Consider the following 27,254-nt stretch of genomic DNA (forward strand, 5'->3'; position numbering starts at 1 on the left):
TGGCTTGTGTGCTGCAAATGGGAACCGGAAATGTGGGTTGAAGCTCATAGTGACCGCATCCCTTGGTTTCTGTTAGCCTGAAGTGTTGCTTCTAGGAAGCAGGGTCTTGTTGCCCCTTCTTACCGGAAGTGAGGGCGGAAGGGAATGTTCTCAGGACGGACCTGGTGTGCATTAGCTCAAAAGGTCCCCCATAGTCATTTTTTGTAAGTGAAGCAGGTGGATGAGCTGGAGACTGATCCCTTCATTTACTTTGAAGTAAGGCATCCAAATTGAAGGGAAAGATATTCCAGCTAAACATCAGGAGCAGTTCAGCAGTGGAATAGGCTGCTGCCTCAAAGTATGCTGGAGTCTCCTCCTCTGGGAGGCCATCTGTTGGGAGGGCTTTGGTGGTGTCTTCCTGCCTGGCAGAATAATTTTGTTGGACTGGGTGGCATTGTGTATGTGTATCTCTTCTGACTCATGTGATCCACAGATTCATTTCCTTCAAGCTTTGGCAATGAAACTAAAAAGCATTTTTCCCCTTTTCGAACAGACTTTGACCGTGATGATTGCATTGACAGAAAAGGACAGGCCTGTGGCTCAGAAGCTGCTGGATTTCGGGGCGTGCGCACGCTGTGTTCTTAGGTTCTGCCGGGTCGGACTGCAGGCCCCGTACAGGCCTCCACATCAGGTAGAGCCAGTTGTGCCCATACCTTGGGAAGTCGGACTTGGCCGTGGTAATCCATGGTTTGGTTACATTCCAAATAGACTACTGCAACGCGCTTTACGTGGGTCTGCCTTTGAAGATTGTTCAGAAGCTATTTATTTTATTTATTTATCGTGTCATCAGCAACCATACCTTTGTATTACATTTCTAACAGAACAAAACAAACAAACAGAGAAGAAAGCACAAATTTTGCAAACTTGGTAGTTGATTAAATGTCCTTTGACCAGTATCTGGCCACTTGGAGTGCTTCTGGTGTTGCCGCAAGAAGGTCCTCCATTGTGCATGTGGCAGGGCTCAGGGTGCATTGCAGCAGGTGGTCAGTGGTTTGCTCTTCTCCTCACTCGCATGTCGTGGATTCCACTTTGTAGCCCCATTTCTTAAGATTGGCTCTGCATCTCGTGGTGCCAGAGCACAGTCTGTTCAGCGCCTTCCAAGTCGCCCAGTCTTCTGTGTGCCCAGGGGGGAGTCTCTCATCTGGTATCATGCATGGATTGAGGTGCTGGGTTTGAGCCTGCCACTTTTGGACTCTCGCTCGCTGAGGTGTCCCAGCGAGTGTCTCTGTAGATCTTAGAAAACTATTTCTTGATTTAAGTCGTTGGCGTGCTGGCTGATACCCAAACAAGGGATGAGCTGGAGATGTCACTGCCTTGGTCCTTTCAGTATTAGCTGCTACTTCCCGGCGGATGTCAGGTGGTGCAATACCGGCTAAGCGGTGTAATTTCTCCAGTGGTGTAGGGCGCAGACACCCCGTGATAATGTGGCATGTCTCATTAAGAGCCACATCCACTGTTTTAGTGTGGTGAGATGTGTTCCACACTGGGCATGCATACTCAGCAGCAGAGTAGCATAGCTCAAGGGCAGATGTCTTCACTGTGTCTGGTTGTGATCCCCAGGTTGTGCCAGCCAGCTTTCGTATGATATTGTTTCTAGCACCCAATTTTTGCTTGATGTTCAAGCAGTGCTTCTTGTAGGTCAGAGCACGGTCTAGAGTGACTCCCAGGTATTTGGGTGCGCTGCAATGCAATGCTCCAGTGGGATTCCTTCCCAGGTAATCCTCAGAGCTCGGGATGCTTGTCTGTTCTTAAGGTGAAAGGCACATGTCTGTGTTTTAGATGGATTAGGGATCAATTGGTTTTCCCTGTAATAGGCAGTAAGAGCACCTAGAGCTTTGGAGAGCTTCTGTTCAACCATCTCAAAGCTCCCTGCTTGAGCGGTAATGGCACGATCATCAGCATAGATGAAACTCTCTGTCCCTTCTGGCAGTGGCTGGTCATTTGTGTAAATGTTGAACATGGATGGGGCGAGCAGAAGCTACAAATAGTCCAATGAGTGGCAGCGTACATGGAGCATATTACCCTCATTATGTCAGCTCCACTGGCTGCCAGTCCGCTACTGAACACAATTCAAAGTGCTGGCTTTAGCCTATAAAGCCCTAAATTGTTCTGGCCCAGCTTATCTGTCCGAACATATCTCTATGAACCACCGTGGAGTTTAAGATAATTTGGGGAGGCCCTGCTCTTGGTCCCGGCTCCCTTTCAGGCACGATTGGCAGAGACGAGAGTCAGGGCCTTCTCAGTGGTGGCCCCTCGGCTGTGGAACTCCCTCCCTTGCAATGTTAGATCAGGCCCTCCCTTCTGACCTTCTGCAAGAGAGTGAAAATGTGACCAAGCCTTTAAAAAACTCGTGCAATACATAGACTTGGAACATTGTAATAACCATTGGAACGGCCCAGATTACATTTGTGGATTATGTGTTTAACTCTGAATGTATTGTTTTTAAATATTTTAATAGTTTTAATGTACTTTAAAATTCTATTTTGATATTTATTTATGTTATATCATGTTTTAGGGCATCAAATTGTTGCTTCTATGTAAAGCCACCTTGAGTCCCCTTTAGGGTGAGAAAGCTGGAGTAGAAATGTTGCAAATAAATAAATTACACTAGGCATGGGCAAACTTCGGCCCTCTGGGTGTTGTGGGACTCCAACTCCCACAATTCCTGACAGCTGGCTGTTAGGAATTGTGAGAGTTGGAATCCAAAACACCCAGAGGACCAAAGTTTGCCCGTGCCTGGTTTAAACACTATGCATGTAACTTTGGTTCAGTGTTTAAAATCAAACATTTGAACATTTAAACATTTGTGTTCATTTGAACATTTGTTGTTCCTCGACTTAGTCCACACTGAATCAGTCATGTTGAAGGGATTATCTTCCATGTCCACCCCCTTGTTGTCTTCCAACTCAGTTCATGCTTAATCTATCATGGCAAGGATACCTGAGTACTATACTCCTTTGGCTGTATTAGTCCCTGATGTTTTCCATTTATCAAGTTAAAGTTCAGTTGATGGTTCAGATGTTTCTCACTTTTGGCTGCCAGATCCTCCATGCCGTCATTCATTGTGGCTTCTACATTTTGTACTTATTCTAGCTTTCAGCTTTTTCCTTAGCCCAAACACTCACATTCACTACAAAGTCATTTTGGATCACTGCAGAACATTTGCTTTCTAATTAAACCACTCATTTCACCACAACTTCAACTCCCACAATTCCAGCAACCAGTTAGGAATTGTGGGAGATGAAGTCCAAAACACCCAGAGGGCCGAAGTTTGCATTTGCTAGCAAAACCTCCGGAGATTCACTCTGCTTTCTTGCTTTGTTTAGGAGTTGTTTCGTGAACTGTGTGAGTTCCTGCAAGGCACCAAAGATGACAACAAACTACCTTGTGAAACGGCAGACCCACCCAGTAAGAGAATCAAGCTGGAGAATACTAAAGAGAACGAAGAGCAGGCTCTAAATGGAAGCCACACACTTAATGATGCAGGCGCCGTTGCTGAAAACGTATGCACTATTTGCTTGGGGATTCTGCAGGAGCTCTGCGAGATGGATTTTGTCAAAATGGTAAGTTGTACTTGTCAATGTGTTGTCAAAGCTCTCATGGCCAGAATCACTACATTGCTGTGAGTTTTTCGGGCTGTATGGCCATGTTCACACTGCATGAGAATCTAACATTTTGCCTACATCTGTGACTGGTGTCTTCAGAGGTACTGTTGGCAGTAAAGGAAGTGGAGTGTATATATACCTGTGGAATGTCCAGGGTGGGAGAAAGAACTTATGTCTATTGAAGCAAGTGTGAATGTTGCAATTAGCGAGCTTGAATAGCATTGAGTAGCCCTGAAGCTGCAAAGTTAGTGTGCATAGAGATAGCCTGGGTTTTGTTGTTCCTCTGTTTTGAAGATGTTAGCTGGCCCTTGATTGTTTGCTGTCTGGGGTTCTCCTGTTTCCAAGTAGTGTTCTTTAAGCTAGGGCTTGTAGTTTGAGGAATTAGAAGGACTGCTCTTGGTTTATGTTGTCAAAGGCTCTCATGGCCTGACCCATTGGGATGCTGTGAGTTTTTCAGGCTGTATGGCCATGTTCCAGCTGCATTCTCTTCTAATGTTTTGCCTGCATCCGTGACTGGCATCTTCAGAGGTTCTGTTGGAAGTGAAGCAAGTGGAGTATATATTGTTGGAGGTTTAAAATTATTATATATTATATATATTTATATTACTGTGCTTGTATACCGCCGTTTCTCAGCCTAAATTGGCGACTCAACGCGGTTTACAACAGTACAACAACAATATTCAATTTAAAACCATAAAAGACAACATACACAATAGACAATATTGGCCCGTCGATGATAATCCAGTGCATCTCTTAACTAAAATCATAATCCAATTTCATCGTCCATATTACCAATCCTTTAGTCATCAGTTCATTGTACCGAATTAGCCAAATGCCTGTTTGAACATCCAGGTCTTCAGTCTTTTTCGAAACACCATCAGCGAGGGGGCTGATCTTACCTCCATGGGAAGGGCGTTCCAAAGCCGAGGGGCCACCACAGAAAAGGCCCTTTCTCTCGTCCCCGCCAGCCGCACCTGTGAAGCAGGCGGGATAGAGAGCAGGGCCTCCCCAGAAGTTCTTAGGGTCCTGGTGGGCTGATAGGCCAAGATACGTTCGGATAGGTAGGTTATTATTATTATTATTATTATTATTATTATTATTATTATTATTATTATTATGTATACCCCACTTTATCTCCTCCAAAGGGGACTCAAAGCAGCGTAACATAAAAATGTTAGCACAGCATTTAAAATGTACAAATATACAAATATTAAAAAAATAATGAAATATAAACAGCATTAAAAGATTCACAGTTAAAATCATTCAGACATATTTGATGCATATTCAAAGCTAACCTATTTTGTAGATAAAATGCTGGATTACTTTTAACGACAACAACAACAACGACATATCCTACCCTATCTTCCCGAGGGGACTCAGGGTGGTTAATAACAAGTAGTGGCAAACATTCAGTGCTATAACTTTTTAACAAACCAAAACCACCAGAACTACCAAATTTATCTCCAAGTGATTGCATGATTGGGCAGTGAGGTTTGGCTTAGTGTTGTAGGACCTTGGCTACCTTCAAGTAGACAACCCCACCAAGGTTATTTATGAAGAGAGATTGAGATGTTTTTGTCCCATTATTGCCAAGACCAACAGAACCAAATAGACAGTAGGGTGAGCTAAATCATTTTCTTTGTTCTTCTTGAACAACTGGGTCCTTTGACAACTTTATTCAAACATTATTGTTATTTTATTTCCAGCATTTCTACCCCATCCTTCTCAACCCCCGAGGGGGTACTCAGGACAGCTTACACTCGGCAACAATTTGATGCCGTACATACAAGCAAATACAGCAATATAATAACAGTTTAAAACAACAGATAAATCATTAAGTTAAAAACAGTTAAAAGCAATTTGTCAAACTCATGAAGCCATTCCAGTTCATAGCTATTTTAAGCTAAGTAAATGACTTTGAGAACCTTATTGCTGTTAAAGTTAAAAAGTGGTATGGAAATTGGGTTGTTGTAGGTTTTTTCGGGCTATAAGGCCATTCTTTCCTGATATTTCGCCTGCATCTATGGCAAGCATCCTCAGAGGTTGTGAAGTCTGTTGGAACTAGGAAAATTGGGTTTATATATCTGTGGAATAGCCAGGATGGGACAAAGAACTCTTGTCTGCTGGAGCTAGGTGTGAATGTTTCAACTGACCACCTTGATTAGCATTTGGTGGCCTGGCAGTGGCTTGTTAGTGCCTGAGGGAATCTTTTGTTGAGAGGTGATTAGCTGTCCCTGATTGTTTCCCCTCTGTTGTTTTGCTGTTGTAATTTTAGTGTTTTTTTAAATACTGGTATGGAAATATGGTAGTGTTTTTTAATGGTATGGAAATATTTTAAATAAACCTAGTACCTTGTTTTTCAGGTGTGCCATAAAATTAATTCGTCCGAATATCAGTTTTCCAGCTTTGTGTTTTCAGTGTCTTTCCCACCACAGCTCTCTGTCAGGGAGGTGAGTATTTGCTAGTTCGTTCTTTCTTTCTTTCATACTTAAACTGAACCTGCCATGGAGTAAAATAGGATGTTCCCAAAATTATTTTGCTTTTGGATGTTAGCAGATCTGCTTGACTAGTACTGATGTAATGGTCTATCACATCTGACAATGCTAAACCAGTAGAATTTAGATAGGTTGGGGCAAAAGGGTGAGTCAGCTCTCAGGTGTTTTGTCTAGGTTTTGTATATTTACCAGACTAACTGAAAGCATGGTGCTAGAATTGGAATCAGTGGAAGGGATCTGATGGTGAGCTTTGATGTTCAGTCTAGTCTATCCCACACTACCATGAATTTTATGATTGCGCATTCCATATCCAGAACTCCGAAATTGCCCAGAATTGCTCCAGAATTGCCCACATGTTGTGACTCAGGTCCCAAAGATTGCCCAACACAGCAGATTAAGGGTTAACAAAAGTCTTTAATGAGTCTTTAACAGGCTAGCAGCACTTAATCAGCAATGCTACTTAGCAAAACAAAAGGACCTTCGTGCAGGTAAACAATAACAGAGATAACCCGGAATATCCCAGGTCTCAGTCTCAGGAAAAAGGAAAGCTGAAGCAAAAACAAACAGTGGCAAAAGCGGAGTCAAACAGTCCTTGGTCGATAACGGAGACAGGCAACAAGCAAAGTCCGGCAGGCAGATGACGTGGTCCAGAGACGTTCCAAAAGCAGGGGCAAGGCGAAGTCACTCACGTAGTTCCAATCCGAAGTCAAGGTACACGAAGACAAGATAGCTGGATTCCCAGGACCCAAATGAAGGTTAGGCAGAACAAGACACCCGATGCAACGCTTTGTCCTCTGCAAAGCTACACATCCCAGAACCCCCATTTTATTAGCAATCACTATAGCTAGATTGATCCTCATCACTAGCATCTGGGTCATTTCCTTCAGCTGCTGGCTCGTTACTCCGCCATCTCTGCCAGCGTTGATCCAAACCAGGATCCTGCCAAGATGTACCTGCCTGCCATGTATCTTGGAATCCCTCAAACTCGTCACTAGACGTGGACTGTGTACATATGTCCTGAATTTCCCTAACCCGAGTCCAGTCCAATTCCTCCTCCATTTCCCCATTACTGGCTTCCAGTTCATCGGAACTGAAATTGTCAGCTGTATCTTTAAGCCGTTTACTCATAGTTTCTTCATCACTATCAGACTCACTGGCAACCTGCTTTACTCCCCGGTAATCCAATTCCTCCAAATCCTCGGGTCCAAACCTGCAAAATCTTCCGTGTTGCTAGGTGCCAAAATAATATCTCGAATACGCTTCAGCTGACACTGATCCAGCTCTGACTCAGCATCACTCCTCCTTCTCCTACAACTGGTAGTAGTTTCACTGCCAAGACTCTGAGCCTCAACACCACATGGGCAGCTGTGATAGCGACACCTTTGCTTTCCGATGGTTCAGTATACACAAACTTTGTTTAATGCACATAATAATGTAAATATTGTGTATAAAACTTCATTCAGGCTATGAGTATAAGATGTGTATGAAGCATAAATTAGTTTTGTGTTGAGACATGAGTCTCTCATCTCCAAGATATCTCATTACGTATGTGTACAAAAATACAGGGATTCAAAAAGCTAAGCAAAATACAAATCTAAACCACTTTGATCTCAAGCATTTCAGATAAGGAATACTCAACCTCGAATTTATTCTTCCCAAAAATGTTTGTCAGTCAACTCCAGAAAAAAAGCCATAAAGAGCTTGTTTCATTTGTCCCTTTTCTCTTTCCTTTTGGGTCCGTGCCTGAAGCATGCAGCATGGTTGCTGGTAAAAGAGGAAATAGAGTGAGTAGTTTCTGGTGCATTTTTTTTGTTTCACATCAGTATTTCATTGAAGGAAGATGGCACTGTGGCTGACAACTGAAGTAACATATTATTGTTTACGGTTTTTATATGGGGCATGGAACAACTTTGGCCCTCCAGGTGTTTTGAACTTCCACAATTCTTAACAGCCTTTTTGGCAACTCTTTGCTCTGGGGAGGCCAGTGGCCTACCTGTAGTCCTAAGAAAGAAAGATGTAGGAGACAGTTGAGGGGATATGGGGAAAGAATAGCTGTAACCCTACTAAAGATGAAATAGCATGCATGAGTGAGGAGACCAAGAGAACCGATTGAGCACCTAGTGCTGATTTCTGCAAAAAGAGATGCAAAAATGACATTTACTCCTTCCTTTGCTCCTACAGTCCAATCCGAGGGCTATGGAAATGTGGCCCTTGGAATGAATGTTGCAGCCAAATAGACCCGAAGCTGTTTGTTCATGTGTACAATTGCCATGCCAAATTTGAGAGGAAGGCAGGGTGTAAACCAGATAAAAATATACATTAAATTATTTTTTCAGTTCTGAAAGGCTTTGCTACTTCTGTGGTATCTTGGGTTAATTCTGGTATGAACTTTACCATTGCAAGTGAAGCAGATGCCCCATGCTCCAAATACAAGTAGCTTTAGGCATTTGAATGGCAGCAGATTCTTTCAAGGGGTGTGTTGGACTCTAAGGCTGTACTTAACACACACTCCAGTCCAAGATAAAATAGCAAGGTATTTTATTGAAGAAAAGCAATTCAGTAAAATAGTATAAAAAACCAAAGTCCAAATATCAAGAATAATCCACAAAAATCAGAGTGCAGGAGTAGCATCAAAAACCAGGAATACAAAAGCAAAACATGAGATCCAGGAACCCAAAACATGAGATTCAGGAATGGTCCTCAAAACATGGAATCATGAGACATGAACAATAGGAAACAAGGAACTAGAAATCTCTTATCTTATATATATTTCCAGTACAGGCAGTCCCCAAGTTACAAACATCCAACTTACGTATGACTTGTAGTTAAGAACAGAATTGAAGCAACAGGAAGTGAGACAAATCTACCCCTTGGAATGGAAATTCACTCCTGAAAGATTTATGGGGAAAAGGTGTCTTCTCTGAAGCCTTTCCACCAATCTGTGTTTCCACAACAAGCCAAATTTTTCAATTATCACAAAGACAGAAGGTGATGTTTGAGCTTATTCCTCTGGCTTCTAGGGAGAGTCCAGTCTTGATTTGCTCTTGCACCCATTTATTTATCAGAGGAGCATACAACCCAAACACCTCAGAGAAGTGGTGCCATGCTGGGAATTGTTGCATTTGCCTTACGCTATTTCCCTTTCTTTCATGGTGTAGGAAACAGGATTTTGTGGTGGAAAAAGAAGACCTTGTCCAGTTGAAAGAGGCATACAAATGGATCACCCATCCTCTCTTCTTGGAGGAGCTGGGCGTCCCCGCAGATGGAAAGGTATTTCATAAAGGCCAATAGAAATGTTTGATGAAGGACAGGTTCTTAATTGCATGTTCAGATAGTCAAGCAACAGGAAAGAATGTTGCTCTTCATTTTGAGTTGGTGGAAGAGAAGATAGAGCAACAATGAAGCATTGAGAGAACTAATAGTATCAGCGAGGCAGCGGTTTCATTTGATACTAGTTGGTGAAGAAGAGATAAATTATTTTATGTCTACTTCTCAAGATAATTTTTAATTCTGGGACACAAACAACCCCTCCATCCAGCGCTGGAGAAGGATAGTTTCAGAGAGTTTTCAGATCTATAGAAGAGAGTGGAGGATGTTATATTGCCAGTGGTAATTTCCAAAAATAACTTAACATGGTTTGTTTTATTGCACTGCAGAGCTTGTTTGAAGTATGCGTGGTCTTTGCCCATCCAGAAACAGACGCAGATTGCCGTTTTCTGTAAGTTGCAATGTGTTGTCCATGCACATTTTCACTGAAAACAAACAAAAAAGGTTGAACATTCCTAGGCTTGGCTCCAGGCTTTGATGGGTTTTGGGCCTGCCTTCATCAGTGCCCTTTTAGGGAGAAAAACACTCAAATCATGGAAATCACATCAATGTCAACGTCACCTTTATTTATAATTTATTACTCCACCTTTTCTCCAGAAATGGAACTCAAGACAGCTGAATTGTGGAGATTTGCATAACTAATTAATATACACAGTCACCAACCAATTCCTTCAAATTAATCTGCAGAGACAGAAATCCAATGAAATATAAGACCTTAGGTTTATTTTGTTGCATGTATGTGTGTGTGTATATATATAAATGTAATGTTCGTTTGTGGGATTAACATAACTCAAAAACCACTGGACAAATTGACACCAAATTTGGACACAAGATGCCGATCAGGTCAACGAGTGACCACCATTCATAAAATACTGAAAAACACAGTGGAAGGGACTTTAAAAGCCAAAAAACAAAAAAACAAAAAACCATTACAGCGCATGCACACACACAAAACACTTATACACAGACTGGGCCACGGCAATGTGTGGCAAGGGATGGCTAGCGTGTGTATGTATGTGTGTTTGCACTTGCTTAGTTTCCAACTGACCACCACACAACCTCTGGAGATGCCTGCCATAGATGCAGGCGAAACGTCAGGAGAGAATGCTTCCATAACATGGCCAGGCAGTCCGAGAAACTCACAGCAACCCAAGCCTTATGAGTGTTTTTGATCCTTTCAATCCACATTTGTATTGTTATGATTTCCCCAGCAGAAACGACTGCCTTTGCAGTACCATTTTAGTCTAGCAGGCCTTGTGTGTGTGTGCATGAAATATGTGGCTTCCATTTTTCAAATATTTTAATCAGTACCATCTCTGTGTTGTCAAAGGCTTTCATGGCTGGAATCACTGGGTTGCTGTGAGTTTTCCAGGCTGTATGGCCATGTTCCAGAAGCATTCCTTCCTGACGTTTCGCTGACATCTTCTATTTGGTTATCCATAGTTTCTAAATCTGTGTTGAGTTCTTTTGGTTCTTGTCTACTTATGTTTTGTTTCTTTTGATGGACCAATTTCATGTTTATTTAGCTCAAAAATAAATACTGTGGTTTCATTTAGAAGTATGTCACATGTAGAGTTTAATCATACATAAGAAAGAATAGGGTGATGCTATCAGCCCCAAACACAAAACACATCCATGCCGGCACAAGGGTTTTATCCATTGTGCCATCAGGGGCTACGAGATAGTAAATGCAAACATCTTTTTCAAAAGAATAGTTGTAGTTTGATGGATTTCTCTTGTTTGCACCCAGAGCCTCAGCATGTCCAGGTTGCTTCAAGCCAGCAAAAAACAAACAGGTAAGACATTTTGAGCCAATATCTCCTCAATGTACAGTATTCTTCACTTCAACTGGAATGGGCACTGAAATGTTCATTTCTCAAACAACATAAGCATTATTATTTTGTATTATGCATTATTCCTGTCAAAAATGGATAACCTCATTTCATAGAATCATAGAACCATAGAACCATAGAGTTGGACGAGACCTCATGGGCCATCCAGTCCAACCCCCTGCCAAGAAGCAGGAAAATCGCGTTCAAAGCACCCCCAATAGATGGCCATCTGTTTAAAAGCTTCCAAAGAAGGAGCCTCCAACTCACTCCGGGGCAGAGAGTTCCACTGCTGAACAGCTCTCACAGTCAGGAAGTTCTTCCTAATGTTCAGATGGAATCTCCTTTCTTGTAGTTTGAAGCCATTGTTCCGCGTCCTAGTCTCCAAGGAAGCAGAAAACAAGCTTGCTTTCTCCTCCCTATGACTTCCCCTCATATACTTATACATGGCTATCATGTCTCCTCTCAGCCTTCTCTTCTGAAGGCTAAACATGCCCAGTTCCCTAAGCTGCTCCTCATAGGACTTTATATATTATATATATTTTTAAATATATAAAAGTCATATATCTTACAGTGATGGGATAATATGCATACACTTTTTAGCCCAAACTGAAACTGAAAAGGTACAGTAAAATTGTGTAAATAAACTTGCAAATGTATACATTTCTATAATAAAACACCTAGGGTAATGTAGAGCTGATTAGCAAAATAGAATAATCCAATGTACGATCTGAAGAGAACCAGATAAGCTGTTAGTGAAAAATATGCCTGTAACTATTTAGCTGAACTAAAGGAAATAAAGAAATATGTTTGGAATGCTTGTGTGATACTTGATTTTTGTCCTGCAGTCTGTCTTCACCAGAATGGCGGTCGTTAAGGCTTTGGATATGATAAGTGAAGAAGATTTTCAAAAGTAAGTAACCCCTGAACCTATATTAGCCGTAATATATGAACAGTTTGCATCACAATTAAAGAGAAGAGTTAAAGGCAAAGACATCTATCAAACAGCAAGCTGAGTATCCCTTATCTTGCATTCCAAGGTCTGAAATACTCCAAAATTGGCCACATGAGTGGCCAAGGGAGTGGCATCTCTGTTTTCTATTGGTTCAAAGCACACAAACTTTATTTTAAGCACAATTTTTTAAAATACTGTATAAAACTACCTTCCAGCTATGTATATAAGATGTATATGAAATATAAATGGATTTTGTGTTTAGACTTGGATTCCATCTCATTAGTAAAGGTAAAGGTTTCTCCTGACATTAAGTCTAATTAAGTCCGACTGGAGGGGGGTGGTGCTCATCTCCATTTCTAAGCCGAAGAGCCGGCGTTGTCTGTAGACACCTCCAAGGCCATGTGGCCAGCATGACTATATGGAGTGCCGTTACCTTCCCACAGAAGCAAAACCTATTGATCTACTCACATTTGCATGTTTCGAACTGCTAGGTTGGCAGAAGCTGGGGCTAACAGCGGGAGCTCACCCCGCTCCCCAGATTCGAACCACCAACATTTTGGTCAGCAAGTTCAGCTGACCAGTGTTTTAACCCGCTGTACCCATAAAGTATCTAATTAAGTATAAGCAAATACAGGTAAAATACCAAGAAATCAGAATCCCAGTCAATCTGACAGAATCCTCTGGCTTTTTGGATGCACAATTGATAAATTTTAGGTGTCCCACCACATAATTCCTTCCATGTTTTCTTTTAGTATTTAATTGGAAAATGACTCGGAAACAACTATTCATTCTCAGCTTCCTTCCTGATGTGCTCATTTCTATTTACACTGGCCCTTTAAAAAAAAGCCTGATCAAATTCATTCAATTTTATTTTGCTCCATGCAGAATCAGGCCTAGAACAAGACTGTTCTTGTTTTAAGGTGTTGTTGCTTTATCTGTCGGGGTTCTAGGTCTACAGGAACACGTCTAGGTGAACACTTCAGTTGTCTCCTGGATGTCTTTCACCTGAATACGATTATTCTTCTCTTCACTCCGTAACAGGCTGTTCTTAGTTGTTGGTTTTAATGGGTTAATTTTTATATCTCCCTCTGAATAGAAACTTCCGATGTCCGCCGAGTTTATCCACAGCCCCTTGCACAGCTGTTGACATTCAGTGTACCAACAGTGCCATCTTTGTGGCTGGTAAATCACCTATTTTTCATTCAGTCAAGCTGGGGGTATGGGAGGGAGATTCCCTATCTTTTTTTTAGAAACCGCATTATTTATCTTCCTTGTCAGAGGACATTTGTTCTTCCTTAGGCCTTTCTTAGTGTTGACGTAATACATTCTGTATAGATCAGTCATGGGCAAACTTCAACTCTCCAGGTGTTTTAGATTTCAGCTCCCACAATTGTGGGAGTTGAAGTCCAAAACACCCGGAGAGCTGAAGTTTGCCCATGCCTGGTCTAGATACTTGGCTCCTCTTCATGTCCTCTGGAAGTCTTTTGAACTACTTTAAATAGACATTGAAATGTAGACTTGGGGACAGATTATATACTTGTATATTGGCCCATGTTCAGTGCAATCTGGCAGGTGTTTGTGGATCAAAATGCATGTAGTCATATGAACACAGCTTTACTATGGGTAGCTACATGTCAACTCCTCCATTGATAAGACCACTTGCAAAATTGATCTGTCGTCAAGAACCAATGGACCCAGATTACAAGAAAAGGCATTAGGTAAAAATCCTTTACCATAAGTTTGGCAGTGGAACAGATTGAAATAAGAGTAAGAAGGATTCTGCTTCTTTAAACAGAGGGTGGTTGGATATCTTTCAGGACTGTTTTAGTTGTGTGTGATAACGATGTATAAAGATGCGAGAGGGAGGAGGATTGTTTTCATAGGGAGGAGGATTGTTTTCTGCTGCTCTGTAGAATAGGACACAATGGAACAATGGCTTCAAACTACAGGGAAGGAGATGCCACCCAGATATTAGGAAGAACTGTTCAGCAGTGGAACTCTCTGCCCTAGAGTATGGTGGAGGCTCCTTCTTTGGAGGCTTTTAAACAGAGGCTGGATGGTCATCTGTTGGAGGTGCTTTGAAGGAGATTTTCCTGCTTCTTGGCAGAGGGTTGGACTGGATGGCCGACGAGGTCTATTCCAGCCTAGTTGAAGGAGGTGGCCACATTACCGAGATACCAAGTTACAACTTCCTTTTCCTAATATGGTCTGGTCCTAATTTAAGGCGACTGCTTGAAATCTTGCCTCTCTTTTGCTAGCCTGCTTCGATTTGAGGGGCTTTTCATTTGGCAGGAATCTGTAAGAAGAGAAACCTTTGGGGGGGGGGGGGGATGAGCATTCTTGCATCCAACTATCTGGGTTCCACCAAAATCTCTTGGTGGAAATAACAACTGTGTTGTTCCAATTAGCCCAATTTCCTATTGGAGAGAAGATGTTTTCAGTGAGGGATAAATGTTTCACCAATTAGAGTCTCACTTGTGGCAAGAAAGTATGTGAGATCAGAGGAGGTACTGAAGTTTGAGAAACAGGCATAGGCAAACTTTGGCCCTCCGGGTGTCTTGGATGTCAACTCCCACCATTCCTAACAGCTGGCAGGCTTTTAGGAATTATGGGAGTTAAAGTCCAAAACACCTGGAGGGACGAAGTTTGCCAATGCCTGATTTAATGGTTCTGTTCAGGTAAAAACATTTGTCATTGCTTTTGCTAAACATAGGTAGTAAATATTCTGGGTGTGTGCCTTTTTTGAAATAGGGAGATATAACAAATACTCCAGGACATTACCTCAAACTCCCTGGATTATAGATGGAGAGAGGAAGATGGAGTCTTCTGTGGAAGAGTTGATCTCGGAGCATCTTATGGCTGCCTTCAAAGCGGATAGTAAGCATTTCTGTGTATATTTGTTGTACATGCCTATGGAAGTAATTATGCCACACACATGCATTTTTATTGTAAGTTTTTATTTTGAAACCAGAGTTGGTACATTTACACTGACCCCCAACTCCAACTCTATAGCCCATATATAGAATATTAGCCACCCCCTGCCACACGTTGCTGTGGCCAGTCTGGTGATCTGGAAAATAAAGTAATGAGAAAGTGTTGGTTTCTAATATATGTAATTTCTTGATGCTTGTGGGTAAAGAAGGTAAAAATGTGGATGTGGGACCAGGCCTTTGGGCAATCAGACAATCATGCAGAAAGGACAATTGAAAATGTTGACAATGGCTTGGAAAAGGATTATGGATAAGTTAAGCAGAGTACTCAATCATAGCATGCGGCTAGATAAAGGACCACTAGACTGGCTGTTACTGCATGAAGGTCTGGCCTTGATGTCCTCTAGTTCATCCCTCCAGCCAAAATACTGGCCAGGTGCTCTGGCCTTTACACCTGCTCCTCACCACGCTGAGGGCTCCATCTATGACCACTTGTCAATTGGCCATGCCCCATCTTTTTTTTCAGATGGCTAGTCAAACACTGGGCACTTAGTTTGTGCTGCAGAGCTCCCAAGAGAAGTAGGTCTGTGTATGGGGATTCCTACGATCTCTGGGAGGGGGAAGTATGACGGTAGGTGCAGGCCAAACACTAGAGGGAGGTTGAGTCGGCGGGAGGCACGGCCCCCCTCTGACCTGCGGCCTATCCCCAGGCACACCTGTGACAGGCGACCAGTTTCCTCCCCTCCTACTCTGGTGTTGGTGAATGCTATGTCCATATCACAGAAACTTGGATCCAAGAGGGGGATGAGATCCTACTCCAGGAAATAACATCTCCAGGTTATGTAATCACTCGCCAGATGCGGACTGGGAGGTGGGGGTGGGGTGACTGTGCTCTCCCAAGAAAGCTTCTCTCTTAGGGCAGTTCCTGTGCTGAACATTTCTGGCATTGAAAGTGTTGGCCTGGTGTGGGATTCCTTTGAGAGTATAGCCTTTCTGCTGGTGTACCGTGCACCTAGCGCACCAGCAGACAGCCTATCCCAGCTGCTGGAGACTGTGTCAGAGTGGTCCTTGAGGTTCCCCAGACTATTGTCTTGGGGGATTTCAACGTCCACGCTGGTGCAGATTATTGTTCATCAGCAGCTTATTGTTCATCAGACACTAGGACTCTCGCTCTGTATTACTGGGCCCACACATCAGGCGGGACACACGCTAGATCTGATTTTCAGCGCAGGAATTCAAGTGACCCAAGCCTCTACTATAGAGGTTCCATGGTCGGATCACTGTACTCTGAGAATCCGGTTGGAGCATGCCTACCCACCCTGCAAGGGCGCCGAGCCAATTTGGGCTTGCCCAAGGAGACTTATGGAACCCAGTAGGTTCTGGAATGCTCTGAGGGATCTGGAGCCTGCCAGCGACTCGATCAATGTGCCACATTGAACATCAGGCTATCCAATGCACTCGACGAGATTTCCCCTAGACGCCCTCTCCGACCCCACCAAAATCGGTCTCCTTGGTTTACTGAGGAACTTCGACTGATGAAGCGGGAAAAGAGACGGCTAGAGGGCGTGTGGCGAGAACTCAGTGACTTTTTTTAGGCTGAAAAAGTCCTCCTCAGTTTATACTTGAGTCAAGGTTATTTATTATTTTACTCTTTATTATTATTATTATTATTATTATTATTATTATTATTATTATTATTTGAAACACAACAAGATGAGTCCACAGCAGACACTCTGCTGGCTGTTGAATTGGATCACACGTCGGACACTTCCCAAGTGTCTAGGACTGTGTGATGTATCGGCGAATAATGTGTGCAGATCCCAGTAAGGTGGCCTTCTGCAGCTGGCAGATGGTAATTTTGGCAGCGCCGATTGTGTTTAAGTGCAGGCCAAGGTCTTTAGGCACTGCACCCAGTGTGCCGATCACCACTGGGACCACCTTGACTGGTTTGTGCCAGAATCTTTGCAGTTCAATTTTTAAATCCTCATATTGTGTCAGCTTTTCCAGTTGTTTCTCTGCAATCCTGCTATTATTATTATTATTATTATTATTATTATTATTATTATTATCATCCTTGCAGATTTAGCAGGATTTTGTGGGTTTGTAAACTGAGCAGGTGTTTCCTCTTTTCTTTTTTAAAGGTTTTAATTTTTCATCCTCTGGAAGAGAAGATGTGGATGTTAGGACATTAGGCAACGGTAAGCTTGCCCTTCTCCCCTTCAAAATGGCCTAAGTGGGGATTATCCCAAGGAAAAACCAGCCAATCAAACTCAACAGAGCCAGCATCTTGAATGGAAAAGGACTGTTAGGATATGCCTCTTAAAAAGCTAGCCGCTTTCCTCTCTCCTTGTACCAACCATGCAGACCAAAGTATGCAAATCGAAGACTTGAGAGAGAGAAAAAACATTGTATACTGAGTGCAGAGATACAGTTTCTAATTATTAAGCCATTTCCTAATTCTAAACATGGGTTTATAAACATGTATCCTTATTCCCATCTGTCTCCCTTGCTTCATTTGGGTTTCGGTAAGCAGGGAGGCCATTTGCAATTGAGCTGGTGAATCCTCGGAGGGTCCGCTTGGATGCAGATGAGATGAAGGCACTTCAGCAGGTAAATAAATCGTTTATGAAAGGTGTAAGGTCCCTTTGCTCAGCTAGATTCACAAAAGTAGAGCCATTAAATCAGACATGAGCAAACTTTGACCTTCCAAGTGTTTTGGACTTCAACTCCCAAACTTAGGAATTGTGGGAGTTGAAGTGCAAAACACCTAGAGAGGGCTGAAGTTTGTCCATGCAAGTGATAAATAGTCTATGGAAGGGAGACCACAAGACCCAGAACTATAGTGTATCTCTTGCTTGGATACTTAGGCTTTGTAATTTGATTTATACATGCTGTGTATTTGCCTATAACACATGGATTTCTTTTTAAAGTTATGCTGAAGTCCAACTGTTAGTCCAGAGAACACTAGACCCTTTAAATCAATGGGTTTACAGGACTATTGGTATTCAGCAACTGATTTGTTGAGTCACCTTGAATCATAGAGTCACAGAGTTGAAAGAGACCCCAGAGTCCATCCAGTCCAACTCCCTTCTGCCATTTATTTATTTTATTTCTCGTGTCAGGGCAGCCAGTCAACAATTGACTGGCTGCCTTCTGCCATGTAGGAAAAGCACGATCAAAGCACCCCCAACAGATGGCTATCCAGCCTGTTTAAAAGCCTCCCAAGAAGGAGGCTCCATTACACTCCAAGGCAACATAGTCCATTGTCAAGCATAATATTATAGGGTTGTTGTAAGTTTTTTCGGGCTATATGGCCATGTTCTAAAGGCATTTTCTCCTGATGTTTCACCTGCATCTATGGCAAGCATCCTCAGAGGTAGTGAGGTCTGTTGGAACTAGGAAAAAGGGTTTATATATCTGTGGAATGACCAGGGTGGGACAAAGGACTCTTGTCTTTTGGAGCTAGGTGTGAATGTTTCAACTGATCACCTTGATTAGCATTTGATTGTGTGACAGTGCCTGGGGAAATCTTTTGTTGAGAGGTCATTAGATGTCCTTGTTTGTTTCCTCTCTAGTTAGTTCGATATAAGCAAATGGTCAACATTCTGATAGATCCTGTTGCATGGTATAAAGCAGGGGTCCTCAAACTAAGGCCCGGGGGCCGGATACGGCCCTCCAAGGTCATTTATCTGGCCCTTGCTCAGGGTCAACCTAAGTCTGAAATGACTTGAACGCACACAACAACAACAATCCTATCTCATCAGCCAAAGGCAGGCCCACACTTCCCACTGAAATACTAATAAGTTTATATTTGTTAAAATTGTTCTTCATTTTTATTATTGTGTTGTTTAAAGTGTTTTTTGCACTACAAATAAGATACGTGCAGTGTGCATAGGAATTCATTCATTTTTTTTCAGATTATAATCTGGCCCTCCAACAGTTTGAGGGACTGTGACCTGGCCCTCTGTTTAAAAAGTTTGAGGACCCCTGGTACAAAGGATAGGGTTGTTTAATTAGTTTAATTAAATTGAGATGCAGACTCTCAAACAATCTTCTGATATTTGAAAGCCAAAAATCAAAAAGCTGAAAAGATAGAAAGCTGAGCACTTTCTGCCTGGTCAAAACAAACCCTATTTGAAAGCGCACTGGCACATATCAACTCAGCAGTGCTGATAATCCCTTGGCTTATTTGAGGTAACTTGTGAAAGAATGTGATTGTGTTAGCCCTAAGGCTTGTGTTACTGAGATACCCTTTAAAATTTTTCTTTCAAAACATACGCTGCTACCATTAAATTCTTGAATACTGCTTAAAGCTGCTTTTAAAATTTTTAAGCATAGAGGCACACTTGAGTCAGATGTGATGAACAATCAACAAGAAAGTTTATTAATAAGAACAGGAACAATGCAAGTACTCGCTTGGCTGTTTCAGAAGTTTGTCTTGAAAGCGTAATGGTTACTTAAACAGTTCTGACTTCGTTACTTAAGAAACTCTTCTCTCCCTCCAAAAACAAGAATCCTGACAGGATAGTTTCTCTGACAGAAATTCTTCAGCAGCACAGATAGTCCTAGCCTGGATCTATCTTGCTACTATCCAGCTATCCTCCTAATAGCTGTAAGTCTTCACTAGCTACCCTGCTAGCAAACTCATTACATCTCTAACCTAACACATAAAAGCCTAATGAATTGCAAACAATGTGGATCAGAGCACAAAATGTGGCATCCCATTGTCCACTGTGATGATCCATAGTGCAACTATACTGTTAGACATCAACTGCTTGTTCCATTTGCACAATGGTCTTGATTAGTGTTTCTTACATCTCCCCTCCTCTACTAAGAATGCAAGAATTGCATAGAGCCACCATCCAATTTTGCGTGATCATAAGTTGATTTATAGCAGTGTGACTTCTCAATAGGATACCAGTACTGATGTTTCAGCATACCATTTCTCCAGGATGCCCAAAGTGCAGAGTATATCCCCTCCCATCCCCATGTATATATTTTCCTCAAACCTGTCAAATAGGATAAGATGAGAGGTAATGGTTTAAATAGCCATATGGGGATCCATCTTAATGCTTTCTTTTTAAAAAATGCTTTTAGACAATCAATAACTCGTCAGACAAAATCCAAGTTCGTGACTTACAGCTGGTTACCAGGTCAGTGCTGAAATTTTTGGTGAATGCTGTTTAAAAGCGAAATAACTTTTAATAAGCAAAGGAGCTCCTGGTGGCACAGTGGGTTAAACTGCTGAGCTGCTGAACTTGCTGACCAAAAGGTCGGTGGTTCAAATCCGGGGAGCGGGATGAGCTCCCACTGTCAAGCTCAGCTTCTCACAACCTAGCAGTTCAAAAACATACAAATGTGTGTAGATCAATAGGTACCACTCTGGAGGGAAGGTAATGGTGCTGCATGCAGTTGTGCTGGCCACATGACCTTGGAGGTGTCTATGGGCAATGCCGGCTCTTAGGCTTCTGAAATGGAGATGAGCACCAATCCCCAGAGTCGGACATGACGGGACTTAATATCAGGGGAAAACCTTATCTTTACCTAGAGCTACTTTGTGCAGTGAAAAGGTCTAATGCTATCTATCTATCAATCTATCTATCTGTCCATTCGACAGTCCATCAGTCAGTTGGTCTATCTATATTCTGTGAAAGCTGCATTATGGCTGCGTGACTTCATTTTTCCCTTTCAGGGAGGCCATTGGTCACATGAAGGAAGGGGAGGAAGAGAAGACCAAGACCTACAGTGCCTTAATATGGACAGAAAAAGCAATCAAGAATGAAGACATTGCCTTTCTAGACAATATGAAGGTTGCATGGCTGGGGTGGTATTTATTATTTGCTTGTTGGTGATTGTGCAACAAAGGGTTTTGCAAACGCTGTCTGTCAGATTTAAGATGAAAGACATCATCACTTCATAATGGGGAGCTGGCTCTTCAGCTTCGAAATGGAGATGAGCACCACCCCTCAGAGTTGGACACAACTAGACTTAATGTCATGGGGAAACCTTTACCTTTACCTTAAATACAACCATAAGAAACATGTATTAAAACATACACATATTAAAATATATGATGCTGTTTTGGACCACCTCTTCAAAAGACTTTAAAAAAATCTTTCCTTGTATATATATGCACCAGGAGTTAAAACTTGATCAAAAGACTCCACTGCGGGTTCTTCATCGGCGCCCCTTAGCGGTCAGGGTTCGCCTCATCCACACCATGAGGCCGGAGTACATCGACGAGCATCACTTCCGCCTCCATCTGAAGACACAGGCAGGGACGTATCCTTCCCAAATGTCAGCTAGAATATGGTTTTTCCCTTTCCAATGAAAAGACAGCAAGGAAGGAGAAAACTTGCTCAGCTTCCCTGGAAAGAGAGTTGCAGAATCTGGAAACTTCAGCATATGTCGGTCCAGATGCTGGGTTCTCGAGAGTCAGAATTTGGATAGATCAATATAGAAAAAATCTTGATCTGATCTAAATACATACTACAACCCTCATGAGAAAGGTCCTCCCTCCTCTCCTCCTCGTCCCAGCAAGTATAACAGCCACAACAGTGTTGAACGTTACGTTCTTGACACATAGAATCATAGCATTGGCCATCCACAATAAGGGTTGTGTGTGTGTGTGATTGATTGAAAGAAAGAGAGAAAGTGTTATGCGTTCCCAGATCTCTCATCAACAGCTCGTCCTCCTAATTTCCTTAATGGCAATGCAGCTACGTTAAAGAATTTGTGCACGGAGACTTTGGAAGAACCAAGCCAAACCTCAGTTCCCTCTTGGAGACAACCGCTGACATCTTGGAGCTGGATGTTGAGGTGAGTCCTCTGTGCTATACTGCTTCGTCATAAGGAATTATTGTGCTGGTCTCTCCCATTGTTGTTGAGACCATTCTTATGGGGCATGCCTTTCAAGCCCCAGGGAACCTGGTTCCATTTATCTGTTCCCAAACTATGTTGCTACCCAAACTACTCATAATAATAAACCTGTCCAGGATGCTTGCAGATCTATTTCGGGTTTGGAAATCTCTGCTGACCATGTTGGCTGAGGGATTCTGGGAGTTGTGGTCCAAAAGTAACTTTTCCAAGGTCTGGAGAACAGTGCTTTGGGTACTACTTTCCAGTTTCAGCTAGGATTTGGGCCTTGTTGACTGTGATTACAATATTGTTACAATATTATTTATTTATTAACAGTATTTATATTCCGCCCTTCTCACCCCGAATTGGACTCAGAACGGATCACAGAACACATATACAGCAAACATTCATTGTTGTTATATACTGACAAGATTCTGGGGGTTGGTAAATGTAAATAAACAGAAACTTTACCACAGTTTCTGAACCAAGATATACTCTGCAGTATAATAAAGTGTCACTCGCTCTTGTGTAACAAGTAACAGTATCTTCAGTTCAAAAGGTTAAACAGGGCAACAATATATGCAGTAGTCTCTATAAATTCACACAGAGAGCAGAGGGAATAGACCAGGGGTCCTCAAACTTTTTAAACAGAGGGCCAGGTCACAGTCCCATAAAGTGTTGGAGAGCCGGATAATAATTTGAAGAAAAAAAAACATGAATGAATTCCCATGCACACTGCACATATCTTATTTATAGTGCAAAGAAACCCCACTTAAAAACAATACAAAAAATAAAATGAAGAATTTTAACAAATATAAACTTATTAGTATTTCAATGGGAAGTGTGGGCCTGCTTTTGACTGATGAGATAGGGTTGTTGTTGTTGTGTGCTTTCAGGTCATTTCAGACTTATATTGACCCTGAGTGAGGGCCGGGTAAATGACCTTGGAGGGCCGTATCCGGCCCCTGGGCCTTAGTTTGAGGACCCCTGGAATAGACAGTCCTTTTAAACAGTCTTTAAAATATGCTTCATACCTTAGAAATAATCAGGCTTCAGAGAGTTGGCAGCCATTTCCTTCCTGGCTGTTTCCAGTCAGCACTCACTTCACTCTCCAAGGTAAAAGTGGCAGATAAAACCGTTTGTCTCAGCAGCAAGCTAGGGACAGTAGCCAATCAGAATTCTGGCTCCTAACATGCTCAGTCAATCAGTTTCCGACACATGTCTTTCCAATCAATCCATTACATCATGGTGTCTTTTACAAATCCTCACAAAGACAGACAACTGTACATAGATAGAGGGGTGTGTGTGTGTGCGTGTATATATTGGATAGATAGATAGATAGATAGATAGATAGATAGATAGATAGATAGATAGATAGATAGATAGTCTTTCCCATCTTTGGCTTCTTGGAGGCTTGAGCTCAGTACCAGCCACAGGGGGTGCTGCTGTTCCACTTTTCCTTGCCGAAAAGCTTTTTTCATAAACTTCCTCCTTGATCGAATTGCCGACATTTTTCTGATATTTTCCTTATGGGTGCCTTAAATCTCTCCCCGCTTTAAAGCCGTACCTATTTATCTACTCACATTTGTTTTTGAACTGCTAGGTAGGCAGAAGCTGGGCTAAAGGTCCAGCTTCTCACCCTGACCCAGGCTTCGAACTGTCAACCTTTTGATTGGCAAGATTTACTGCAGCTGAAGGTTAACTTGCTGTTCTAAAGCCTGGCTGTTGTGACTTCACAGACTGTCTCTGATGAGGATGATGGGACTCAGGTTCACAGATTGGTTCAAAATGTCCCTGTTATAGATGTCCCTGTTATAGACAATGAAGAAGTGCAGTTTCCCACAGCAAGGCATGAGAGTGTTGATACTGAAAATAGCCAGGTGCAGATGGATTCAGAGAAGGAGGATACTTCTCAGCCTGATAATGAACAAGCAGGGAAACAGGCTGACACTAACGAACAGACTGACCTTGACGAAATGGGAACCTTAGATCGGGCTGACTGTTTGGAATTCCGAGTCCGAAGGAGTGAAAGGATAGCTAACAAGAGGGAGGCCAGGGGACAAAGAACATCCTTGTATTGTCGAAGGCTTTTATGGCCAGAATCACTGGGTTGTTGTAGTTTTTTTTGGGCTATATGGCCATGTTCTAGAGGCATTCTCTCCTGACGTTTCACCTGCATCTATGGCAAGCATCCTCAGAGGTTGTGAAGATCCTCACTACCTCTAAGGATGCTTGCCATAGATGCAGGCGAAACGTCAGGAGAGAATGCCTCTAGAACATGGCCATATAGCCCGAGAAAACCTACAACAACCCAAACGCCTTCATGTTTTGCAAAGGATATTAAGCCATGTGTGTGAGACCAAATCTTTGTCAAAGCAACTTTTCATTCTACTCAGAAGTTTGCCTATGCTTGTCTAGATTTATCTTGCAGTTTTTTGTGTTCATGGTTTCAGGACTTCGTCATGTTCTCTTGGGTTTTTGCTTTGCTGGTGCCTTTTTGGATTAAGCTTCAAGTGCTTTAGGATATTGATCTGTTGGAACATTAACCTTTGCTTTTAAGAACTTTTTACCTTTTATTTTTAACTAGCCGTCCCCTGCCACGCTTTGCTGTGGCCCAGTCTGGTCATCTGGAAAATAAAGAGAAAGTGTTGGTTTCTAATATATATAATTTTTTAATGCTTGTGTTGATGTAGAGATTGTCTGGTTGGCCTACTCTGGAACATGCAACATATAATTGTCCTTGTTTAGGGGTCCCTTGCACATCTATCATACTATGTGTGTGTGTGTGTGTGTGTGTGTGTGAATAATATCTATCATCTATCTATCTATCTATCTATCTATCTATCTATCTATCTATCTATCTATCTATATTTATGGCTGGATGGCTCTTGGTCAGGAGGGCTTTGATTATGTTTTCTTGCCCTGGTGAAGGGAGTTGGACTGGGTGGCCTTAAGTATTTTCTGTTGGTCATGGGGGTTCTGTGTGGGAAATTTGCCCCAATTCAGTCGTTGGTGGGGTTCAGAATGCGCTTTGATTGTAGTTGAACTATAAATCCCAGTAACGACAACTCCCAAATATCAAGATATATTTCCCCCAAACTCCATCTGTGTTCATATTTGGGCATATGGAATATTCGTGCCAAGATTGGTCCAGATCCATCATTGTTTCAGTCCACAGTGCTCTCTGGATGTAGGTGAACTACAACTCCCAAACTCAAGATCAATGCCCACCAAACCCTTCTATTCCATCGTTGGTGGAGTTCAGAATGCTCTATGATTGTAGGTGAACTATAAATCCCAGCAACTACAACTCCCAAATGACAAAATCAATTTTTTTTGAGTGAAGGACATACATTGGGTTGTTAGGTGTCTTGTGTCCAATTTGGTGTCAATTCATCCAGTGGTCTTTGAGTTCTGTTAATCCCACAAACAAACATTACATTTTTATTTATATACATAAACTATAAAGACCTTTGTGTGTGGTTTGGTGTCTTCAGCAAGGTGAATCTACTCTGAGATGCAACACTGGCCCCTCTCTTAAATGTTTATTCCAAGTAATCAGTATCAAGACCACTGCTAGATCATGATCAAACTGTACTTAGAACAATGTCATATGTCAAATATTAGTATATTTTTTTCTCTTTACAGTCAGTGGATGTTAACTGGCCTCCAGCTCTGGACAATTGACAAGCAGTTGAAGTTTCAAGATGGTGGTAAAGAGGAAGGGGAAGAAGAAGAAGAACGGGCTCCGTTTTGGAAGCGAGATGACTTTTCCTTAAGCATTTTAGATCATGTTGATCTGTTCATAGACTCGTTTTGTGACTAAAATATGTTTCTTAATTGGATTTTAAAACTCTGAATGCAGGGGGTTTGATGCAGCAGAATGGAAAGAGTACACTGGGGTGTCTCTCCCCATTAAGCCAAAGCCCTTCTTCCCCTCCCTCCGTAAAGCTGGAGTGTCTCCTATGGGGAGAAGAATCAGGGACATCTTTCAGCCCAATTTAATGCGCTTCAGGGACCAAATTCTGGTACTCTTGCCAGGTATCATGTAAATGCATATTGGTCTGAAGCAAATGGAAATTGTAAGAGAATATCCCTTCTTGCAAGACTAATCCCTTTGTCACAGGTCTGGAATCCAGAAATTGATTTGATTCTGATAATTAGATGGAATCTCCTGACAGTTACATGGCTCCGTGTGGCAGAATAAGGAGAAATCATATTGTCATGTTGTAGGGTTTTTTCGGGCTATATGGCCATGTTCTAGAGGCATTTCTCTCCTGACGTTTCGCAAGCATCCTCAGAGGTAGTGAGGTCTGTTGGAACTAGGAAAAGGGGTTTATATATCCGTGGAATGACCAGGGTGGGACAAAGAACTCTTGTCTGCTGGAGCTAGGTGTGAATGTTTCAACTGACCACCTTGATTAGTTATTTGAGAACACAGAAATGCTGGATCACTCCAACAACCACCATGTCAGACTACACAGAGAAGCCATTGAAATCCACAAGCATGTGGACAATTTCAACAGAAAGGAGGAAACCATGAAAATGAACAAAATCTGGCTACCAGTATTAAAAAACTCTAAAATTAGAACAGCAAAACAACAGAGAGGAAACAATCAGGGACATCTAATCACCTCTCAACAAAAGATTGCTCTAGGCACTGCCATTATATGGTAATCAAGGTGGTCATTTGAAACATTCACACCTAGCTCCAGCAGACAAAAGTCCTTTGTCCCACCCTGGTCATTCCACAGATATATAAACCCTTTTTCCTAGTTCCAACAGACCTCACTGTCTCTGAGGATGCTTGCCATAGATGCAGGCGAAATGTCAGGAGAGAATGCCTCTAGACCAAAAAAAACCCCTACAACCCAGTGATTCCGGCCATGAAAGCCTTCGACAATACGTATTGTCATGGCCTGAATCACTGGGTTCTTGTAGGTTTTTTTGGCCATGTTCTAGAAGCATTCTCTCCTGACATTTTGCCTGCATCTACAGCAGCCATCCTCAGAGGTTGCCTGCCTGGAGGGTACCTGTAGGGCCCAAGTTTGCCCATACCTGAGTTAGCCTGTCAGTCAAAGGGATTGTTGTTGTTTCCAGACAGAAAGAGGATCATGTGAAATGCACAGGAAGTTATAAATGTAAAGAAAGCGATGGCTTTTTAAGAAACCGTTGTTTTTTAAATGAAGAAATTAAACATAACCTTCTTAAACTCC

General features: G+C 42.2%; 1 protein-coding gene across 4 annotated transcripts; it reads left to right on the forward strand.

The window, feature by feature from the left end:
- Window positions 1-94: 94 nt before the first annotated feature.
- PUS10 (pseudouridine synthase 10) lies at window positions 95-27,254 on the forward strand. Of its 4 annotated transcripts, none has more exons than XM_060754621.2 (18): window positions 98-255; window positions 533-670; window positions 3,366-3,602; window positions 6,008-6,094; window positions 7,889-7,923; window positions 9,298-9,409; window positions 9,796-9,857; window positions 11,217-11,262; window positions 12,144-12,208; window positions 13,347-13,432; window positions 15,002-15,127; window positions 17,322-17,378; window positions 17,714-17,790; window positions 20,278-20,333; window positions 20,873-20,990; window positions 21,320-21,462; window positions 21,900-21,999; window positions 25,687-27,254. In XM_060754621.2, exons 2-18 carry the CDS (start codon window positions 545-547, stop codon window positions 25,723-25,725), a joined length of 1,572 nt encoding a protein of 523 aa, XP_060610604.2. In that variant the 5' UTR covers window positions 98-255; window positions 533-544; the 3' UTR covers window positions 25,726-27,254. The 4 variants fall into 4 exon arrangements, with proteins under 4 accessions (XP_067318906.1, XP_060610604.2, XP_067318904.1 ...); XM_067462803.1 differs by having other exon boundaries at window positions 99-203; XM_067462802.1 differs by having other exon boundaries at window positions 250-337.

This window comes from Anolis sagrei, chromosome 1 (genome assembly GCF_037176765.1).
Source record: "Anolis sagrei isolate rAnoSag1 chromosome 1, rAnoSag1.mat, whole genome shotgun sequence".
Taxonomy (NCBI): domain Eukaryota; kingdom Metazoa; phylum Chordata; class Lepidosauria; order Squamata; family Dactyloidae; genus Anolis; species Anolis sagrei.